We start from the raw sequence: 21,997 nt of genomic DNA, 5'->3' as shown, positions 1-21,997 counted from the left end.
AAAGGGGACATATTTTACTCTTTGAAGACAAGTTTATATTGGTCTCAGAGGTCCCCAAAACATACCTGTGAAGTTTGTTGCTGAAAAACACTCTCGTATAGGATTTTTGCATGTCTGAAAACCCCTCTGTTTCAGCCCTGCTCAGGACGAGCTGTTTCTGTGTCTGTGGCTTTGAATGATAATGATCTGTCTGACTCTGCCCCTGGCCACACCCCTCTCAGGAAATGGATGCATCACTCCTGATGTTACAGACACTTTAATCCCAAGTTAAAGACCTGACTGGGATTCGAACCATCAGTCTCCCAGTCCAAAGTGAGCAGGGTAACCCACTGAGCTATCAGTGGGTTACCCCATCTCATCTGCCAGCTGAGAGGAATATCAGGAGAGGGTGGAACTTTCTTCCAAGCGGGGGGTGGTGCTTACTCCCCACATGAGGTCATGAGGAGAAAATCTGATGGCTTGTTTCAGCACACATTTTCTGAAAGGTGGAGAATGAGAGGGGGGAAGGAATGCATTTTTTTTTTGGTACTTGAGTGGATTGTGGACAGGCCAGAGGCACATATTTTTGTTAGAAATAGAAAAGTGATTTTTGCAGAATATGTTCCCTTTAAGTCACACAGTGCTAGATCAGGTGAATAGGGGAGGGTGATCTTGCACTGTGATTTGTTTTTGGGTCAGAAAGAGCACATTGTGAGCTGACGTGTTGTCTTGATGAAGAATGAAACCCTTTTTCCACATCTGTGGTCTCTTTCTTCTGATTTTGGTGCTGATTCACCATTGACCCTTCTGGAGACCACTTCTCCACAATGATACCCTTAAAATAATCAACATGACCTTGAATTTGGACTTGCTTTGTCATGCTTTCTTCATTCTTGGTGACCATGGTGTTTACCAATTATTTTACTGCATTTTAATCTCAGGATTGAATTGGATGATCAAAGTTTCATTGCATGCAACAGTTCCCTTAAAAATGTGGGCTTCCTTCAATTTGTTTCAAAATGTCTCCACAAATGTGCTTGTGTTGGGAGTTGTGTGACAACTTTGGCACACATTTTTGTCATATTTAAGATGACAAAAGTCAGTCGTAGATCATTCCAACAATTTTTTGTTGAATGTTTTCAGAAGTTTTTGACGTGCATAGATGCCCAGAACGTTCATAGTCTTGTACGTCCTCTCTGCCTTCACAAAATCTTTTGTCCCATTCAAACACACATGCACATGACATGCATTGCTCCCCATACACCTCAGTTAATGTACCCAAAGATTTGGATGCGGATTTGTTTGATTTCACCAAAAACGTCTAGCAAAAATCAAATGCACTTCAGTCAGTAGCTAGCAGTGAACTAAAGGCATCACTTATTAGAAATTTAAAGCAGTTGTGCGTGAAAGCCCAACCTCTAATATATAACACTCAGTGTGACTGTGAATGGTGTGGTTTAATCCTCATAAGCACAGTCTCAATGTTTAATAGCCTCATATGCATCAGGGAAATTCAAATTTGGTGCAACACAACTCAAAATTTCCATTCCTAGATTTTAAAGTAAAAAACAAAAACCAAAACGAAAAAAAAAAAAAAATCTAAATATCAGCCACAAATGTCACCCTGAATTGGAGAGAATTCTTTGATGTTTTGTTAAAGTTATTATTATTTTTGACATTTTTCACAATTACTTTTCAGGGAAGCAGATGTGGTGGTTGATAAAATAGCCATTTCTTGCAGCCCTGAGGCAACTTCATCCTGATTGGATTGTGTCAGAAAACGATGAGTTTCAGTCTCCCCGGCAGCTGGTACTATCAACAGTTGTTCTACTTTTTCACACCAGTAATGAACACCTCAACATTGTGCTTTCAGGGGATGTTAAAGTGTGTGGGCTTGGGAGGTGGATTGTAGCGAACACCTCCAACTGTAGCCTCCCCCCTCCACCCCTTCACTCCCCATCTTCCTCCTCCTGTCCTGTCCTTCATCCTCCCTCTTCCTCTCGTTTTTCTCTGTCCTAGGTGGTGTCGCTACTGAACATGAGTAATGATGTTGTCATCTCTGTTAGTCTCCATTTATCAATGTCAGATGGGAAGCAGGAGTGAACTGGATGTGTGTGTGTGGTGCTGGGGGTGGGAGGTAGAAATCTGAGGAGAAACGAGGCAGCCAGGGAGAGTGGAATGGAAAAATGTAGCAGGAATCTGATGAGGAGAGGTAAAGGCAAGCTGCCGCCACAACAAGAAATAAAGGAAGGGGGCGGAGCTAACCAAGGATGAGGAGGAGTGAATTTGAAAAGGGGCGTATCATGGAAAAATGATGGATTACAACAAAAGGTCCTGGCCCTGCATGTGGTCTGTCTGTCTGTCGACACCAACAGGGAGTCTGTGATTCATCGTAGCTATTACTGCCAGACAGAATTAAGGCTCTGCTCTTTAGCATATGCACGTCTAATTATGCAAATCTGCTGTGTTAGACGGAACGTTACTGGAGCTGTTAGTCAGTCTGGTTTTGGGATCAACATGAATGTGCATGCATCTGTCTTTGTCAGTCATGTGACCTTGAAATGAAAATGCGGCTTGTCCCCTCAGTGTCGTTGTCCACGGACAACTCATGCATGCAGACATACAACAGACCCTTTTCATCATCACTTCTCTGGTTTGTCTTATTCTGATGCATGGAATGGAAATCAAAATGTAAAAAACTGATTGTTTGTGGATTTATGTGAATGTTAGTGTATTTGCTGACATTTAATCAGATAAGCTAGTTCAGCCAAAAACACTTCTGGCTCCACGCAAGGCCGTTCACTAAGGGGGTGAAGCTTTCTGGGGCCCAGTCAAATAGGGGGGTGAGCGAAATCATAATCCATTTAAAGTTAAGCTCTGATAACCATATTGAAATTTTTACCTGAATGATGGCCACTCTTGTAAAGCAACAAATAGTTCTTTCATTTATTTATGCTGTATAAACCCCTTTTCCTTGATCAGAATAACCTTTCTTGGTAATGTTAACCATGTGGATGGGCACGTTAAATGTAACCATTTGGAAAGTTAAGTTAGACTTTACTGATGTGCTGGAATGTCAGACTGCCAGAAAATAACAAAAAAAAAAAAAAAAAAAAAAAAAAATGAGACAACGTTAAAGAAAAAATATCAAATTGTGACAAAAAGGCAAAAATGGGCCAAAAATGGCAAAACTGGATTAAATTTGGCAAAAAAATGACAAAATTATGGGCCAAAATGGGTAAGAATGGATGAAGGTAGAAGACTGGGCATAAAAAGCAGTGGAAAGGGGTTACAGGAAAGGCAAAGACGGTTTCAAAAAGCAAAATTGGGTTCGACAAGTACTGACCCGTTAACTGTAGCAAAACGTGTGTGAAAAGGGGTTAAAAGTAGCAACGACTGATAACAGAGTCGAAATAGGCAGAAAGTGGAAAAAATAGGTTAACAAAGGCAGAAAAAGTGGTGGAAAGGGTTCAAACGTGGCAAAAAAAATGGTCTTGAGCAGCAAGAATGGGTTAACAGGCAAAATATACAGAAAGGGACAAAAAATAGTTTAAAAGTGGTAAAAATGGGTTAACAGAGGCCAAAAAAATAAAAATAAAAATAGTCGGGAAGTGGCAAAAATGGTTCAAGAGTGGAAACATCAGAGCCCATTAATAGCTTGACACTTTTCTGCTCCAAAATGAAGTAAATGTTAGCACCAGTAATACTCATCCAACACACGAATGCATTGATATCAACATTGAATCTCTGCTGGCCCAATCATGGGGTTTGTCAGAGGCTCAGACAATTCTATGGTCAACAGACACTGACACCAGTGGTTAAAAGCTAGCTACAAGTTTAAGTAAACCTTTATTGTAAAACTACTGAGCTACATGTATAATAATAACACATATAATAATATATTATTATACATTATAATAATATATTGTAATAGCTCTTTCTTTATTTCTCTCTCTTTGGGATATTTGTCACACTTTAATGTCTCAGATTATCAAATGCATTTTAATATTAGACAACGATAAACCAAGTAAATACAGAATGCAGTTTTTAATGGTGGTTTCATTTATTGAGCCTGGTCCCATGTTAAAGAGTAATTGCCCATTGGTGGCCACAACTAAAAGCAAGCATTTGTGATAACTTGCAATGAGTTGTTGACATCACTGTGGAGCAATTTGGACCCACTCTCCTTTGAAGAAAATTTTTAATTCAGCTACATTGGAGGATTTCGAGCCCTTCATGCTTCTATCCATGATTGGCCAGCTGAGTGGCCCCTAGAGAATCTGAGGAAATGTCAAGAGGAAGATGAGAGACATCCAAACTCAACAATACAGACGAACTGAAGGCTATCAGAGTAACCTGGGCTTCATAACACCCCAGCAGTGCCACAGACTGATAGGCTCCATGCCTGGTCACATAGATCCAGCAATTTGTGCAAAACCAAGTACTGGTAGATTTTCCAGAGGGTCAACATTTCTGTATTAAAAATCCCTTTTATTAGACTGGTGTTCTGTGTTATAATATTTTGAGATGGTGGATTTTGTGAGCTGCAACCTCACAAAAATATATATGGAATAAATGGAAGTTTCACTTCTTGAATGTAATCAGAGGAAAAGGGGAACTTATTCATGATAATCTAATTTTTCTATATGTCCCTGTATGTGGTCACCCTGGTTTTATTACGCCAACAACATCCGGGTACTCCTACCTTTGTGTTCAAGACAAATGTTTTTACTTGTTTCTCGTGTATTAAGATATTTTCACACATTTCTCTCACCATGAAGGTTTTCATATTTGTGATGTAATGACCAGACGAACCAGTAAATCCAATAAACAACAGAAACTTTAGTTTAATATGATCAGCGAGAACATTCTCTCTTTATTGTATCTTTTTGAAAAAACAAACAAAAAAAAAGTCTCGTAGTTCTCTTTTGTTAACATTTCAGAATTCTGTACAGGATAAAAAGAAATAAGCACTGCTTAAGAACAGAGTCAAATCTCAAACTAGAAAAACAAATGAAAAATAAACAAAAAAGAGGTTTACAATACAAATTAGTAGTAAGACATTGTCTGAAGTGCAATGGGATAGCTCAGATGGGTTAAACGTGAAATCATAAAACTTCAAAATAAAAATACTTCTCTATTTTCCAACAAACAGTAAATTCTTTACAGAGTAGAGACTGTATTATCTGATGTATTTAAACCTGTAAAAACATATTTACAAATAGCAATTATCTTTTATATACTTTTTCTCATAATCACATATATGTCAGCACCAGTAAAAAAAAGAAAAACAAATAAAATAAAACAAAGAACATCAACAACAACAATTTTTGTTAAAATGTTGTCTACAGACTTGGTCCCGGTACATAATGATATTTGGAGGAAGCTTCCTTTCTCTTTCTGAAACCATTTGATGAACCTTTGCTCTGATGATGACAAAAAGCTCATAAAGGCTGTGATCTTAACACTGACCCACAAGTGTTTCTCCACCTTTCTGCCTCCAGTTTGGAGCGGTAAACCTCGGGGTGTTTTCCGACACATTGCTTCTGTTCTCACTCATCATTTGATTGGAGTCTGTCTAGAGAGGGCTATGGGAGCAACACTGACACAGGTCTGTTTGCACCTGATCATCTCCTGCTTTATGAATCGCTCTGCCATTGACTTTAGACTCCACAAAGAGATACAGAGTACTTTCACTCCCTGAACATGGAAAAAACAAAGTACAGAACCTCACTCATGGGTGCTAACAAATGTGAAACGCTCACGGATGATGAGTGGGAGGTTAAAGTTTAAAGGGCTGGATTATACAACATCAACAACCATGAGAACAGATGCATTAATGACAAAGACTTAGTTTACAGAGAAGAAGGCTTTTTGGTTTGTTGATTACAGCTTCATCCTCCAGACTTTCACTCTGATGGGCTAAATTACAAAGTAATGCACGTACAAACATACTTCCATTCATCTCCAAACCAAGGTTAACAAACAGTTAGAGAAGTAAGGTGTTATCCCACCAACAGCTACTGTATTAAAAACTATTCAACATATATTTATAACCCAACTTTTAGGGCAAAGAGTGGATAGCTCGATGATGAAGGGCCGTATGGCCTGGAGTTACACCTACAGTTTAGCTGAGTAAGCTCAAAGAAGGGGAGAGACTGACTTCAGAGGAAGCACTGATTGATTTGATGCTAACTAGCGCTAACCGTTGCTACCCTTTAAGCCTAATCAATTGTTTGACATTTATGGAGTAACTATGAAACAATCTCAAGGCTTAGCAGTGGTTCATTTTCTCATAAAGCGCTGTAAGGGCACAAGTCATATTTCTTCACAGTAGTGTTACAGTATAGCACAGTTACGTTCTAGTTTGAAGTGAGGATGTTTTATAGCTGCTGTACAAGAAAAGCCACGATGGAAAGCAGGGCTAGGGTGACTGACAACTTACTGTGCCACAATGAAAGGGAAGGCTGTGCTAAAACAGGAGGAAAAACAGTTTTTCAAACAAAAAAAAGGCTAATTTAATCATTTTTTTTCCTTCAGATCAATAGCCACAACCAGCATCATTTCAAGTGGTAAAACACAGCGACAAACAAAACATTGCAGGTGGGCTTTTAATGAGCTTTTTCCTCCTAAAAGAAGTCACTTGTGGTGCTTGAATACATTCAGTGCCCAGCGATCAGTTTGCCTTTTGTCAGCCTGATGCCTGTGATGTGGTTTGTGTTGCACAGGCAGGTTTAATTTAATATTGGCTCGTTTAGCTGCCACTCATACTCCCAGGCTGATGCTTGTTTGTTTGTTGGCTGCCTTGCTTGTGTTTGTGAGTGTGTGAGTGTGTTTGAGAGTTTTTTTTAATTCCAAGTGTCTGCTTTAGCTGCCTATTTGCTCTTTCTCTTCCTCTTTATGAACACTTATCATCCACAGCAACTCCAACGACATGCAGATCCCCCAAAAAACACATGATCCTGGTTGTTTCCCAGCAAAAGCACTAGAGGGCAGAGTATGCCTGTGTGGCACAACAGAGGAATATCTTTTTGTTGTTTTGTGATGTTCAAAATTTTAAAGCAGTGAAAGGAGTGTCGAGAGCGAGGAACAAGTCTCAGGAGAGAGGGTGGAAAAGATGTAAGGCAGGAGGAATGGAGGATATGAGAGAGAGAAAGAGAGAGATACAGAGAGAGAGAAAGTAGAGAGAACAAAGTGAGAGAGAGAGTTTTGTCTATGTGTTGCTGTCTGTGTGTATGTGGGGGGCACAAATCTAAGGGAGGAAATGGGAGCGCTGAGAGTGCTTTCTACTCCCTTCAGCTTCTCACATAGTTGAAAGATCTGAAGCACCGAGCTGGGTGGCACAAACACATAAACACAAATAAATTGCTGTCTTGAGAACAAGTCTTCCTTCCCCTTCATCAGTCTGCGGTGTTCAATCAGCCCCTGCTGAAGCATGGACTCAAAGCTGCTGTGTAAACGGGGCTTGCTTCCAAACACTTGTACATGAGAAAAATTCATTCTGTGGTGAAAAAAGGTAAACTAATGAAACACGCCTCCTAATCTCTATATTGGTTTTTCATCAGTAAGGACAAGACATAATGATTGCTCTTTCCATCTCACATTCTCTCACACACATTCACACACAAAACATTACACAACAACTCATGTAAAAACATGCCATTCCACATCACATCATCCTTTTTTGTTTTGCGTTCTCAGGTTTCCACATTTGTTTAAGTTCATCCAGTTAAAGTCATCTCCAGTTTCCCCATTGGCTATTGGCTGGGGAAAAACTCCTCCATCCACCCATCGCTTGAGTCCAGCTCTGCCCCTGTCCCATCCCCCAGTCCGAAGGCTCCTCCACCTGAGGGCCCGCCTCCATATCCATAGGATGACATGTCCTGATTGGCTGTCCTTTGGTAGCCTGGCGGCTGTCCTCCAACCCCAACTCCCCCTGGTCCGTAAGGTCCACCTCCTCCTCCTCCCCCTAATCCTGGCCCACCAGGACCTGGCCCAAACCCCCCTATCCCACTCATGCCCTGGCCCATCACCCCCTGGTTCATCCCTTGGTTCATGACCATGGGCCTGGGCTGATTGGTCCTGGGCTGACCGCCCATGTGAGGGCCCATCATTGGGCCACCCATGCCTGCTGCCGGGTTGCCCACTCTTGGGTCCATTCCCTGGTTCATCCCCTGGCCTGGGCCTTGAAAGTGCTGCTTGGTCAGTCGTGAGGGCTGACCAGGCTGCATCCCATATCCCTGGGCAGAGTTGAACCCTACCATGTCTCCACTCCCTCCTCCTGTAGTCCTTCCAACTCCTGCCCCCATGGCCTGCAGAGACTGTCCTTGCTGCTGCGGCCAGCCACCCCCAGCCATTCCCCCTCCTGCTGCTCCTGCTCCCAACATGCTTTGCAGTCTCTGTGCTTGGGCTTTGGCATTGGGAGGTCCTTTGAGAGGTTGCTGGCTCATGGAGTTCATTAACATCCCTTGGCCTCCATATCCTCCAGCTACACCACCTCCAGGACCTCCAGGCATACCTCCAACCCCAGGACCTGCACCTGCCTGCCGGGGTGGTCCACCAGCAGGGTTGTGCTGCTGTGGGAGACCCATAGAGGCTTGGAGACTTTGGCTCTGGTGCTGCTGCTGCTGGTGGATCATTTGGCTCATGGAGGGATTGAGCCCATACAGAGAGCCTTGGTTGGACCCTTGGTTGCCATAGGGTAAACCCATGTCACTTTGGGGTCCAACCGAGCCCCCCTGGCCCTGAACAGAGCTCATCTGGACCATCTGCTGCTGGTTCTGCTGCTGCTGTTGGAGAAGACGGTTGGCCCGAATGGTCTGGAGAGCCTGGCTTCTGGATGCAAGATCCTGAGGAGGACCTAGGAGGAAAAATCAGAATAGTTAAAATCAAAGAAGACAGACAATAGAGGTATGTAAAAGCAAGCCCTTTTCACACATACTCTGCACCCCTGGACATGTGTGGGACACTACTTGAAAGGTAATGTACTTGAAATGCCCAAGTGAGCTGATGTGTGAATGCAGTATAGTCCAAACACTCACAACAAGCAGGTGTTAATCATGTTTGATACAGCACAGAGTGAACCGCTTATTCCATTTTCCTGCTTGTAAATTTGTTCTCACTATTCATTTTGTGGATACATCCATATCAATATTTCTTTGATATTATTACAAAAATATTGATCATTACCATTCTCTTCTTTGCCTCCTCAAATACAGTATTCCCATTAATTGAGAATGTGTGAAAAGTACAATCTTGTCTATAGGTTACATGCCTAGGACAACTCTACAGAATTCCAGACATGATTCTCTGGACATTGTTTGGAGTTCATACGTGAAAACAGTGAAGGGCTGATTATTTAATGGTTCTAGAGATTATTTCTCAGATTTCCCTGTAGTGTGAGGTGTGCTCAGAAGACAATCTAGGCCATCCTAATTTGGAACACCGAATGTGTTCAATACCAGTATTTTTGATCAGGAATTCTGCGTGTAAAGGCTCGGTTATGCTTTCTGCGGATGGCTGCATGGACACAAACTGACGTGGAATTGTGACACCGAAACACTTGGAGTTTTTATACCTAGTGCCTGCCTACTCCTCAGTGCAAACCTGTATTCTGCCAAAGGCTAGGGGGCAATGTCTTCAAAAATCCCTTCTGCAGAATTTTTTGATGTCTGGTGCATCCGTGTCTGCAAAAATTTCAGAGAAGTGCACAGCCATGTGAAAATCCCCTGCAAAGTTGCCTGAAGATTTTATGTCACATTTGAAATGGGGACTCTGCAGATGCACCAAACATAAAACAGGCTTTGTGGAGGGGGGAGGCGCCATGGACAGCCAAGCATGCAACCTGTGGATCGTCACTTTGAATGAAACAATAGCCAATCAGCGTAAAAGCTGACCAAAAGAGGAAGCACAACAAACACAGCCATAGGGACAATGGTAAATGCAAAGCAAGAAGTTAGGTGGATGCCACAAAACAACGTGTTGATTTGTGGTGACAACGTGAGAGCTTATACAACATCTATGAAACATAATGCCACCACAATGGATGTAGCAGGTAGCTAACAGCTGGCCACATTTAGATTGCTTTCTCTAAAGTTGTGTTTGACCTTGTGAGACGTTAAGAGAGTGCAGACTGGTTGTTGTCTCTTTACACATCACACACTTTAAAAACAAGACGTTTGAATCATTTTTTGCTGTTAGGTTTGGTGTCTCACATTATCAGTTAAAAATGTTTTGGTGTAATCCAGGCTTAATTCAGTGCATAGGCAAAAATGTATATTCTGTGACAAACCTGTTAATTCTAAAAACAGATGCTTCCCAGTTTACCTCAAATAAAGCAGCTCTAAAATAAAACTAGCCACACTTAAGCCAAGCACTTCCATTCCCTGAGCTCAGTAGTGCCTGAGCTGAGGAGGTCTGCTAGTGTGGAAATGGCTCTAAATCCTCTAATAAACCCACTTCTGACATCATTGCACTAATCCCTCACCCCACAGCTAGGACTGGAACAGTTAAAGAGGAGACCAACTGCAGAGGATCACATACTCCTGACTCCTATCTAAGGAGGGATTGAGCAGAGCAGGAGGTAATATAACATGATTAAATGGTTTTATGTATAGTATACCACTAATCACGTCAGGGCTATAGAAGTAAGTACAGTGAGAATGAATTTGTTCTGATCGCAAATCACAGAAAGACTAGAGGAAAGCTGAACCTACATGTGTATTTGTAGGTCAGTTTCATGTTGAAGCCCCCTCAAAATTATGTTTCAGACTTGCAGACAGACTCTGATGGCTATAAATGGTTTCAACTTGACTCTCCTCCTCGCTTTCAGGATGTTTCTTCATCTCTCCGTCATCCCCTCACCCACTCATCTCCCTCTCTCTTTTGTCTTCCAAACCTCTCCTACCTATAAGACCCATCTACCTATCCCCACCTCAGCCCTCTCCCATTTCCCTCCTCTCATCCATCTCTCTGACTTCACCGGAACTCTGGGGGATCCAGGACAGACAAGTTGCCGTGGTAACAGGCAGGGAGAGGAATATTCTATATTTTTTTTCTAGAGAGCAAGAGAGAGAGCTGGAGGAAAGAGAGCGACTGAGGCTGAAGAGCATCCGAGCGCCAACTGACAGAGTCTGACAGAGACAGACAGAGAGGACGGGGTTTGGGTTCAGGGTGATGTTCAGTCAGCGCTGCTGTTTGCATACACGCTTTTATGTGTTTGTGCGTCGATCTGTCTCAGAATATGGCAGTGAGTGATCTGTAAAATCTGTTAAATGTCTTGGCACTCTACCATATATATACCATGCTAGTATATATGTTTTATGGAAAGCATTTTTGAATGACCATCTGGATATTATGGACAACAAGAAAGTGTTCCCTTTACAGTTATAAAGAACTCATGTTAGTCTTGCTTTATTAAAAAGAAAATTTAGAGGAGTGATGGAATTCTTCATTTTGTGTATCGTTATATGAGAGGGAGGAGTTTCATTTGTGTGTCTCACCTTGGTACTGATTGACTTGTGGGTATGGATTCCTCTGGCCCTGGCCCATCTGTCTGGGGAGATGCTGCTGCTGTTGGAGCTACAAAAACACACAAAAACACACATTTGTGAAGTGTTTGGGTTGATAATGTGTTTTATTCATTTGTATCTCTTTTATAAATTCAATATTTAGTATCAATAAAGCACACAGGCAAGAACAGCTCACTGAATAAACAGTTAACAAAATCAGACTGAATAAACACACTGAACTGCTGCGACAAAGCATGAAAGTCCTGTGCTGATAAATGATGAAGCAAGACTGGACCTTCATCCTTCATTGGGGCAAAAAATTTTAGAGCACATTTTCAGTCATCACATACTGGAAGTGGGCTTGTATTCTTGAGTTTCTTCTCGTCCCTATAAAACAGATGGCCTTTTGTCACCTTATAAAGTTAGTCTGGTATACTTCAGATCAGTCTCAGAGTAATCCAACTTTTTGATTGAGATTTGTGTGCATTCAAAGGGATGGTGACACCAAACTACTTGTTTTGATAATGGAGGATTCAATCAACATACTATTTAATTACTAATGTAGATGCAAGCGTGACACAGATATCCTGAAACAATAGAAAGGAGGGCCATTGTTTCCTGAATTTCAGGAGACATAGTTTGGTCTGGCAGTCAGATTTATTTTTGAAGCACTGATGACAGAATTTTTTTTCGTGCCATTTATGTGAAACAGATGTTGAGTACAGTTGAGACAAGTGGCGCCAAGACACAAGGGGTGAACATTTCAAGTAAATTTACTTGGGCTCTCAAATGAGTATAAATCATGAGCAAACCAAAAAATATGCAGTTAATCTAAATGAATCGCCCTTTTTTATTTTGATATTCAAAAATTTTGCATTTAAAACAGTTTTTGTTTGAATGCAGAATACAGCCCTGCTTTTATTTTGGGAAAAAAAAGAACTTTGGTAAGATAAAAGCTTATGCATTAACTTAACCACAGAAAAAGGAGCTTGTTTTGGATTAAAAAGGAAGTAATGGAACTGAAAAGTGAAAGATTCGATAGCACAAGGAGTCTGTGAGATTTTTTTTAAGTTAAATGAGACATTAAGCAGCGGTGGACTTTATTTCACAATACTGTTGCTACAGGAAGACGCTGCAGTGGCTTAACCCAGCTGCACTGAGAGTGGCAATGAAGCATACGGTTAAAAAAATGTAATAATAATGCACTAATTATGGACATTTATTAGTCATAATTAATGCATTCATGCTGACACCCCCAAAAGTTACTCCTCAAAAGTCAGTGGCAATTGTTTGAAGAAAACTGGATAATCTTAGATATGGACCAGTCATGAGTTTTAGGCATGTAGGGTGCGGAGGATTCATCACAAGGCCCAATGGGCCACAATCTTGTGCTGGAGTTTGGGGCGTGGGTGGCCAGAGACCAGCTTGATACCTATCTGCACATGTGTCACACAGCAGTTAAGGTCAAGCTCGATGGCATTCCTTTCCCTGGGCCTTTTCGACCCTGGAGATACGCCTGGAGACCGTTGGCAGTTTTTGGACTCTTGGGACATCCACAGCACTATCAGGAGCTCGTGGCAACCCTACCACCTGCCTTGAATTTATCTTAGGCAGTGCTTACTCTACATTTCCACCCCTGACTCCACCCTCAAGGTATGGACTTGTTAATTTTTTTAACTGATTATTCTCCCATCATCCTTCCTGCCTAATGGTGCCCTCAGATGAGCTTACTTGCCATTACATGTCTTACTTCAGCCTTAATTTTCAGAGTACTGCACTGTACTGTTCATCATAGTTAGCTTGATGTAAAACATAATGGAAATTGCCATTAACATGACAAAGAATTTAACTTTGCTTTTGCTGATCTTAACTTAGTCTACTTCACTTGACAATAGTAGATTGTTTAACTGATAATTCACATTAAAAATGTCAACGAAAGGAGTTCTTTCTTTAAGTTAAGAGAAATATGGTTGGTTTCTGGGCACCTGTGCAGACTGTAAAAATCAAACAGATTGACGTTCATAGTGAAACAGCTGTTTGCTGCTTTTATTTTCTTTATAATAAAAAGTGTAGAACTTTCTGATGAGTGCCGATCTGTTTGTTTTTTGCTTATTAGTGCTTTTTGAGCTGGCACCGATATTCCTGGGTTTGTTGAGTTGTGCTTGCCTACTCCAGCCTTTAGAGTCTGTAACACTTCGGTTGTGTCCATTCTGCTTTTCTGTTCTTTGTTATTTAATGGGGGTCAGCAAACAGCCTCCCTCTGGCAACAGAACGGCAATAAAATTAGGTGCCTGTGCATGTAATAGAAAAAACAAAAGGAAAATAGTCCCAAAAATCAGAATTTTTTAATGAATTAATGACTGGTTTAATACTTGAAAACGGATGTCCATCCCCATACCACCAGCACAAGGTGGCACATATAAGCCCTTGTTATGCCTGCAGTATGTTAAACAACAAAGCTATGCATCATCAGATCAAACACTGAAGAACAGTGTTTGGTGTGTACAAAGGCCTTAATGTGAGAATGTGAAGTTCCCACTATGTGCATACATGCCGTGCCTGTTGTGCTTTCCCAACACTGTAATGCTGTGTAAAACCACACACTGGGACTTAAATATAATTCTATTGTGCATGCATTTGACAAAAGAATGAGGGTACAACTTTTTAAGGCGATGTTATGGAATTGAAAAGTATAAAGGGCTTAAGAGATGTTTGATGGATCTGAAGTAGGCCTGTTGATTGGCAAAAGAGTTGTACTATTTTAGGCAAAGCTGAGAACAAAACTGATGTTTTCTACAGTAAAAATGTTTAAAAAAAGCAGAAATAAGATGGCTGTTGGACAATAAAGGATGATGCAGAATCAGATAGATGTTTTGGTAAAGTAGAATGGGAGTCTTCTTAAGATAGGATTAGGATGAAGTGTCTGTATGATGCTCTCCTACACAAAAAACAACATAACTGATTAATGCTCTGATTGGAAGCCAGAGGCAGCGCTTATTCTCTATGACAGCCAAAGCTAGGCTGCAGGTATAAAACTTAAATTGAAAATCTAATAGGCAGTATAAAAGCAGCCCTTGAATGGGTGCCTTAAAAGCGGAGGTGTTGCTCATTTAAGCAGAGTTATGATTTCCAGTTAACAGCATATGCTTATCCCTATCAGGACGCGTTGCCTTTCAGAAGCATACATTTGTGTGTCTGAGTATGTTTTTGCTGATCCAATTAAAACCAACATGGTGGGTGGTGACTTCAGAGTTCAGAACTCTTTAACTCTTGAGTCCCTCACAGAGAGAGAAATAAAAAGAAAACACCACATTATCACAGCAGGTGGTAACAGCCAAAAACACACACATGCACACACACGCACACACCGCAGAGATGAAAAGGGAGTAGCAAAGAGGGGGCTGGTTGAGGGTAATTATACATGCAACCAGACAACAGTGAGGAAGAGGAGAAGATGAGCTGAGTGCTGCAGACAGACAATAAACAGACTGGTATGAACAAACAATGCAAAAACGCACACAAATTACAATTCATTGCTGACAGATGAGTGCTACAGGCCAAGCACAGCTGCTGTGTTCCTCTAACTCACCTGCTCAGCCAGTAGTTGCTGTTGCTGCTGTTGTCTCTGCTCTCTAAAGAGCTGCTGTTTCTGCTGCTCCATCATGTGCATCTGGGCCCTTTTCTCCTGCTCCATGGCCATTATCTGTTTCATCATGGCTGCCTGCTGCTGGTTGCCCACGTAGCCTGGAGGTGGACCTGACCCCTGGTTGGGCCCCACCCCTGAGGCAACGCCACCAGCAGGGTGAGGAGGTGGGAGGGCGCCAGGCGGTCGTGACATCCCCACCACACCTTGTTCCTGTACACACAGAGAGGAAATGCAAGCTGGTCAGATGAGCTGTTGAGTGACCCCTTTAAATATTTACAATCGAATATGTTCAAGAAACATTTTGAGGAATATTCTTAGTTGATGATCACGATTAATTCAACACTTCCAGCCCACTGTTGCAGGTGAAGAAATTCCTGTGAGGCAACTGTCAGGTTTATGTGGGGCTAAATGAACCTAAACCAGTCATCACAACTACTAACACAAAGAGTCGTTCCTCGCCCTCAGCTTCACTTGTATGATGATGGAAGAAAGACAGTACTTCCTTTTAACACATCCTTCCTAGGTGAGATAATTTTTTCTGTGTCAATCAATATCTGTTTCTGTACTGATTTGTGTGGTGATGGGTGGGGAGGCTTGAAAATATTTTCATCTGCCAAAAAGGGGCCAAATAGAGAAAAGTTTAGAAAGCACTGAACTAGCCTGTTGGTTTTATTATTAAAGGGGTGCTGAGTAGTGCTTAAGAGGAAATTAGGTTTTACTGTTTTTGCAGCTTAGGAGTCTGGTCTAAACAGGGTCAAAGAGGAGAGTCAAAGTCAAGAGGATTTCTTCAAATTTCTGATTCACTGATCATTTATCATCCGTCATCATTTTAGACTTTACATGGACTTGTCCCAATGTAAAAGCAACTTGAAGAAATGGACTTATTGATGAAAGTATGTCCAACTCTGGCCACACTCCACCTTTTGTGCAGTTCCTACTGGACTTTTTTCCAGTTGACCTGCTAGTGAGTAAGCAGGCACTCCTTTGCTGCTTACATGACTTGTATATCAAACAGTGACATTTATACAACGCGCTTTCCTTACGGCATATCTATGCAGACTATCTCTCTAGCTTATGGGGAAATCCACACACAAAGGACATTACGACTTCTGTTGAAGCTGGCATGTAAATGCCGAGTCCCGGAAGTGATAAGAGTTTAATTAATCTCCAACAGAGATGTAACGGTATTGTTAATATAGTGGTATCGCGTTGACAGAAGCATCTCAGTACCTCCATGGACATGCAATAGTTTCAAACAATAGGTCTTCAGGGCAGAATGTGTAGTTTCTTGTAGAGTGAAGGGACATGGGAACTACGTTTAGCATCAGCCCTTGCGTACCCATCATCTTTGGGCTCGAAGACACTACCAGACTGAGGTGACACACTTGATGGGGAATATGAGGGACATGAGGTGTTTGGCAAATGATCACCCTGAAAAGATTTGCCATACCGGGCCAGAAATGCATTTACAGTCCCACTTCCCAGAACAGTGTGAAGGCTCAACAGAACACAAGGTGGATCAGTGATGTTGCCAGTGATGGACAGCAGAGGTTTCAGATGGTTAGTGAACACTGGAGCTAAAGTATTAACCCTAATGCACACCTGCCAAGTTTTTTGCACATATTGTAATATTCAAAGTGCAATTGTGCAATCCACAATACTGTACTGTGGACTTGTTATGGTATCATCTGTAGCAACAGGTGAGATTTTGATACAATAACATCCCTAATCTCTGATCATATCATCTAGATGTTTCATCTGGACTTCAAGAAATTCATCCAGCTGGACAAGCATGTTAACATTCATTTTAACAGCCCAGTTTTAGTCAGACCTGCTGTATGGAAGAATACTATGTGAGATATGTTATTCAACTTAGATCTGCTATTTAAATTTTTCTTTCTTTAGAAATAACCATCTAGCCTTTTCAAACAGTTTTGCTAAGCTATGGTAATTGACTGCTAGCACTCTGCTTATGTTTACCCTGCAGGCATGCGGATGGTATCAACTTGATCACTTAAATCTCAGAAAGAATGCGAAGAGGAGACATAATTCAAATTATACTAACACCCTCTTCTGATCTATTTTCACTGCTTTTCATCAGAGGGGAACATTGAACATCCCGTTTACAATGTTCCCCACATACTCATTTTAATCCAAGCAATATTGGTGTCACACCTTTGCACACTAGTCAGACATAAAAAGCTCGCACAAATCAGAGCAGCAATGTCCACTTAATAAAAGCATTACTAGAGTGAGGTTTCCACTCTTCATTAGACACTCTGAAGTAAACAATTATGTTGTACAATAGCTCTCAAAGCCTCTGTCCAGGTGTTTGTGAATGGACTGAAATGAAAGCAAGATAAAATCAGGACTGTTTAAGATTCAGCATGTTGGGCCATCCTGGGGTCTTCCCAAAGGGGCATTGGTTGGTCCTCTCTGCATACATTATCTTCTCATTAGCATATAAAGAGCACTTTCCCCGCCAGTCAGCCATATGCTAATCTCTAATAGGATGAAATGGCCCGCTCTGGCCAATGGGAAGGAAGCATTTATAAATCTATTACGGGTCAGACAGCTGAACAAGAGTGGACATCGTTTAGGCTCGCTGTCAGTAGGTGAGAGGATAGAATGGTTCAGAGTGTTTGCACACGTAAAAATGCTTCAGCACGCAGCCACCCACAGCCACACAGAGAAACAGACAGTGTACAACAAATCACATTTAACTGCAGGGCAAGAATGAAACAGAAAAAGCAGGATTACAGTAGCGCATCATAGCATTGGCAAGAGTCTGTAACACATCACTATACTCAATATGTTTTGAGAGAGTTAAAGCCTCATAATCCGTAGTGCGGCTTGGCTCTTCTTAGAAAGGAGTTAGGTGGAGATAAACCTCATATATTAGAGCACAAAAAACCCCCGTGGAGCAAACAGAATCGCTTGCTTAACACCGGCTAACCAAACAGCAAGACCAGACTGATCGATGCTTAAAGCTACGTGTCTCATCTCCGGTTGGCATGTTCCTTCAGGGTGGCAGCAGGGCAGACAGACAATGTAACAGAGGAGAGGAGAGGCGTAATGTAAGAAGGTGACCAACGGGTGGCAGTGGTGATCTTTAAGCATGCATGTGTGAGTGTGTATGTGTGTTAGAGTCTCACTGGCCTCCTCTCAGCAGATGGCTCAATCATGACGGTTCTGATCTACGATCTCTCTCTTTCTCTCCCCCACTCACTCTACCTCTTTTCTTCCCTTCTCTCTAAACACCAGGCCATCAAACTCCTTTCTCCACTCTTTCTCCCACTCTCTCTTTCTTTCTCGCTGTAGACAGGGGGCCTGAGTCATGTCCACGCCACTGCTGGGGACGAAGGAGAGGAAGAGAGAGAGAGATTTTAAAAGGAGGAGGAGAGGAAGAGTCTCAGAGAATTAGAGATTTTGGTGGAGGTGGTGTACTGAAGGGGAGCAGTGTCAGTAGTTTCAGCAGCAGTTCACTGAGGAAATGACTGAAAAGCACAGAACACTATATGTTCAGGTATGAGAGTAGTACAAGTGTCTTTGCACAGTTCAGACATACAAAAGACAAAAGCTCGAGGGGTACGATGACTAGAGAGTACTCCTGTCATTAGTACTTCACTGAAGCATAGCTAGCATATACAATGGATTGAATTTTATGCAGATGTGCTAATGTTGCCATGCAAGAGATTTTAGATGAATTAAGGAGAAGGCATGGGAGGAGAGAGAGAGAGAGAGAGAGAGGCAGAGCTTTCAGATAAAAGACCGAACAAATTAAAGAGGTGATGGTCCAAAAACAGAGCCAAAGGTGAGATAAAGGAGGAGAGGAGCACAAGAACCTCAGCCTAGGTTGCTGTGGTGAGGAGCAGATGGTGATCAGGGATTAGCTATGGCCGCCTCCGCATGGTAGGGCTGCTCAATTATGGCAAAAATCATGATCATGAAAATATCAGCTGGTTAATGATCATGATTGTGATAATTACACCATTACACATTAGTTTTACAAAATCCACTTCACCTTTATCACACTTAAACATAGGGATCAGAATCAAGAGCCGGTTCCAGGTGAGAACTAGTTCCAATTGGTTCAAACTATCCACATCATTTACATTTTATCTTAACGATTCCCTTGTCAATGCCCTACTACATTCTTTCAGTGATTTATCGTTACAACTGAGCTGGGAAGAAATCTGAATAAAAATAATCTGTACAAACAGGGTGACTTTCTTCATAGAAACGCAAACCGGAAGTGTAACTGCACTGTATTTATGTCGCCTGTGACATACTGATGTGGATGTGCATGCCTGCTAAAACACAGCAGACATGGCTCTCTATATAGCATATTCTGTTTATTTTGGCCGAGAAATTCGCACAATTCCTTAAAAATAGGCATAACTTAAATTCTCAAAATCCTTGGCACACCAGACATGCGTATCATGTGCATGAGATGCGGATGCTAACCTAGGCTGTCTGAAAGCCCTGGGTTGTAAACATGCATGCCGAAATGAAAATCAAGCTGTGACGCAGCCATTACACAGCCACCAGTCTGCAACAGCCTTAAAAGTCTTCCCCACATTTATATTTCTCTTTTTTTGACCTTGTCTCTCTCCATTTACACAGCCTCTACTTCTTCCACTTGAATGTTGAAATATATAAAAAAAAATGTGCCAATACAACTCCTGATCTTGGCCTGTATTTCTCTCTGTCTGCCCTTCATTCTCACACTTAATTGTTTTTAGAAAAGCTGAGGCCCCAGAGACCCACATGAGAAAAGAGTGGTAACTTTGCTGTCAGAGATTACCTTCAAATTTGATTCATTTCATTGATAAATGCCTTTGTTTGCCCCTTCTTTCTAATTCCAAGCAAAATAAGCCTAAAAAACTTTTTTTAACTAACAGACCTTTGTAGAAACTGGTATGTACCAGAATGTTATCATGATTTTGGTGAAATGAAGTTCAATTTTGACAGTCTCAGAGCAGCCCCCTTGACTGCTCCCAGGTTGGGAGCCAGAGTCTACGACCACGGTAGAGTCAGTCAGAGAAAACAACATTGTGCACCTAAAAATGGACTGCAGCTAGAGTCCTGATGTTTGCTGCTGTTAACTACAGGAGGGACTAGAGTTTCAAACTGCTTCGGCTATACTGTAAGAAACAGATAAGTTCATTTACAGTAAAAGAGAGAACAGAGGATTAAATAAAACAAGAGGTGTATGTATCTCAGCTTGTTCCGGAGGATGTGTGTGTTTGTTTTGTGTGTTTGTGTGTGTATTGTGTGTGTGTTGGAGGCTGTCAGCATTATTGGGTTAGGAAGCATGGAGAGCCCAGGTGATTACATTACACGTGAAGTGAGCGGAAATGTGTGTGCATGCATGTGTGCAAGTGAGAGAAGGAGAGAAACGGTCCATTCATTCTGATTTCTCATGAAACAGAAACATGTCAACTCAATTCTCTGTGTTAAAATAGAGATGGGTGGTTGATCTATTCACCGCATTTGAACTTTAAACATAAAAGTTGAAGCCCAACCTGCAGAAATTAGTTTTCCTTCAGATACAAAGGACAGCTGCATCCTAAAAACACCTGATAAATGGTGCAAGCATTTTTAGCATTCCCATCGAGATGAAGGGACCCAGGTGGAAAACCATGTAATTTTTTGTTTCCTTAAGATGCACTATATATAGACACTGGCCCTGACAGGTTTATTTTTGGGGGGAAATGTTGAATTATCTCAGAACTTTTACTCAACAAGCTACCTTAAGTTCAACTTCAGTGTTGATGACTTGATGGTTGAGACATGTGTTTTTTTTTGGGGGGGGGGGCAGAAAAAGAAGATTCTGTTTAGCAGCACAAAATAAATGAATTTATATAGAGAAAGAGAGAGAAAAGGCCGGTCTTCTTTTGTCTTTTGTCAGTTTCTGGTACATTTATGTTCATGTTCACTGCCATGTTTGTGAGCTGTGAAAGTATGAAACTTCTGGTTGTGATGCTTTACGGTCTGCTCGCTCTTATTAGCCATTGTGAGTATTTTGTCAAAGCAGCCAGACCTGGGATCTTAAATATCAAACATGTTTGGCATTTACAGTTTGACTCTGACTCGGTGGGGGGCAGTAAAGGAATCCTATGCATCACACATTTGAGGATTATTTAGACAAATAATTGGCTGCAGTGAGCCTTGATTCCTCCTCTTGATTCGGGCTGGGGGGATAACCTGGGCCAAAATCTGGACAAAAATCATCTAGTGTCTGTGCACCTGCATTTGCCTGGATCGTCACACACTCTCCAGACAAAGTAAAAACACCTGCTCCTGTGGTGACCACACAGAGGCGAGATAAAAAGCTACATTTGCTAAGATGTAATAACAAACAGGCAGGCACCTCATTTACAAAACAAAGAAAAACAGAGCCACAGAAGGATGGACTACTACAGCCCTACATCATGCCTTGCAGTTCATGCATAAGTCATTAAGTGAAACACAACTGCACGCCATGCGTAAACACACACGCACACACACAGCCTATAAGAGCAGCGGCGGCTGGCAGCAGAGTGTCTGTGTGCTCTCGAGAGTGGCTCACATCTGTCACCCACTTGTGTAAGAGAAGGGAGGGAGGGGGGAGTGTAAAGAGGAGGAGAGGAGCAGTGTGAGCAAGTGAACAGAGTGTGAGGGCTGGATGGATGAGGAGATGCCTCATTAGACACTTACACAGAAGACAACTGCAATCAGACTGGGATAGAGAACAGGAAGTACATCTGGACCAGAGTTCTTTATCGCAGAGGTCGCAGATGATGTGTTTTACACATATGCATGGAGTGTGTGTAAGCTGACCAGCCTGAAGGTCACAGGTTTGATCTCATTCACCGTC

General features: G+C 41.8%; 1 protein-coding gene across 1 annotated transcript in view; it reads right to left on the bottom strand.

The window, feature by feature from the left end:
- Window positions 1–4,870: 4,870 nt before the first annotated feature.
- The window catches only part of maml3 (mastermind-like transcriptional coactivator 3), a 178,210-nt gene continuing 161,083 nt past the window's right edge, over window positions 4,871–21,997 (bottom strand). Inside the window, exons 4-6 of the mRNA XM_041785315.1 lie at window positions 15,079–15,345; window positions 11,481–11,559; window positions 4,871–8,839 (exon numbers count right to left, since the gene is read on the bottom strand). Of these exons, the coding sequence (XP_041641249.1) occupies window positions 7,737–8,839; window positions 11,481–11,559; window positions 15,079–15,345 (1,449 nt within the window). The 3' untranslated portion in view covers window positions 4,871–7,736. The remainder of the gene's footprint in view (window positions 8,840–11,480; window positions 11,560–15,078; window positions 15,346–21,997) is intronic.

The sequence above is a fragment of the Cheilinus undulatus genome, linkage group 4, assembly GCF_018320785.1.
Source record: "Cheilinus undulatus linkage group 4, ASM1832078v1, whole genome shotgun sequence".
NCBI classification, from domain to species: domain Eukaryota; kingdom Metazoa; phylum Chordata; class Actinopteri; order Labriformes; family Labridae; genus Cheilinus; species Cheilinus undulatus.
This window is presented reverse-complemented; position numbering and strand designations above follow the sequence as displayed.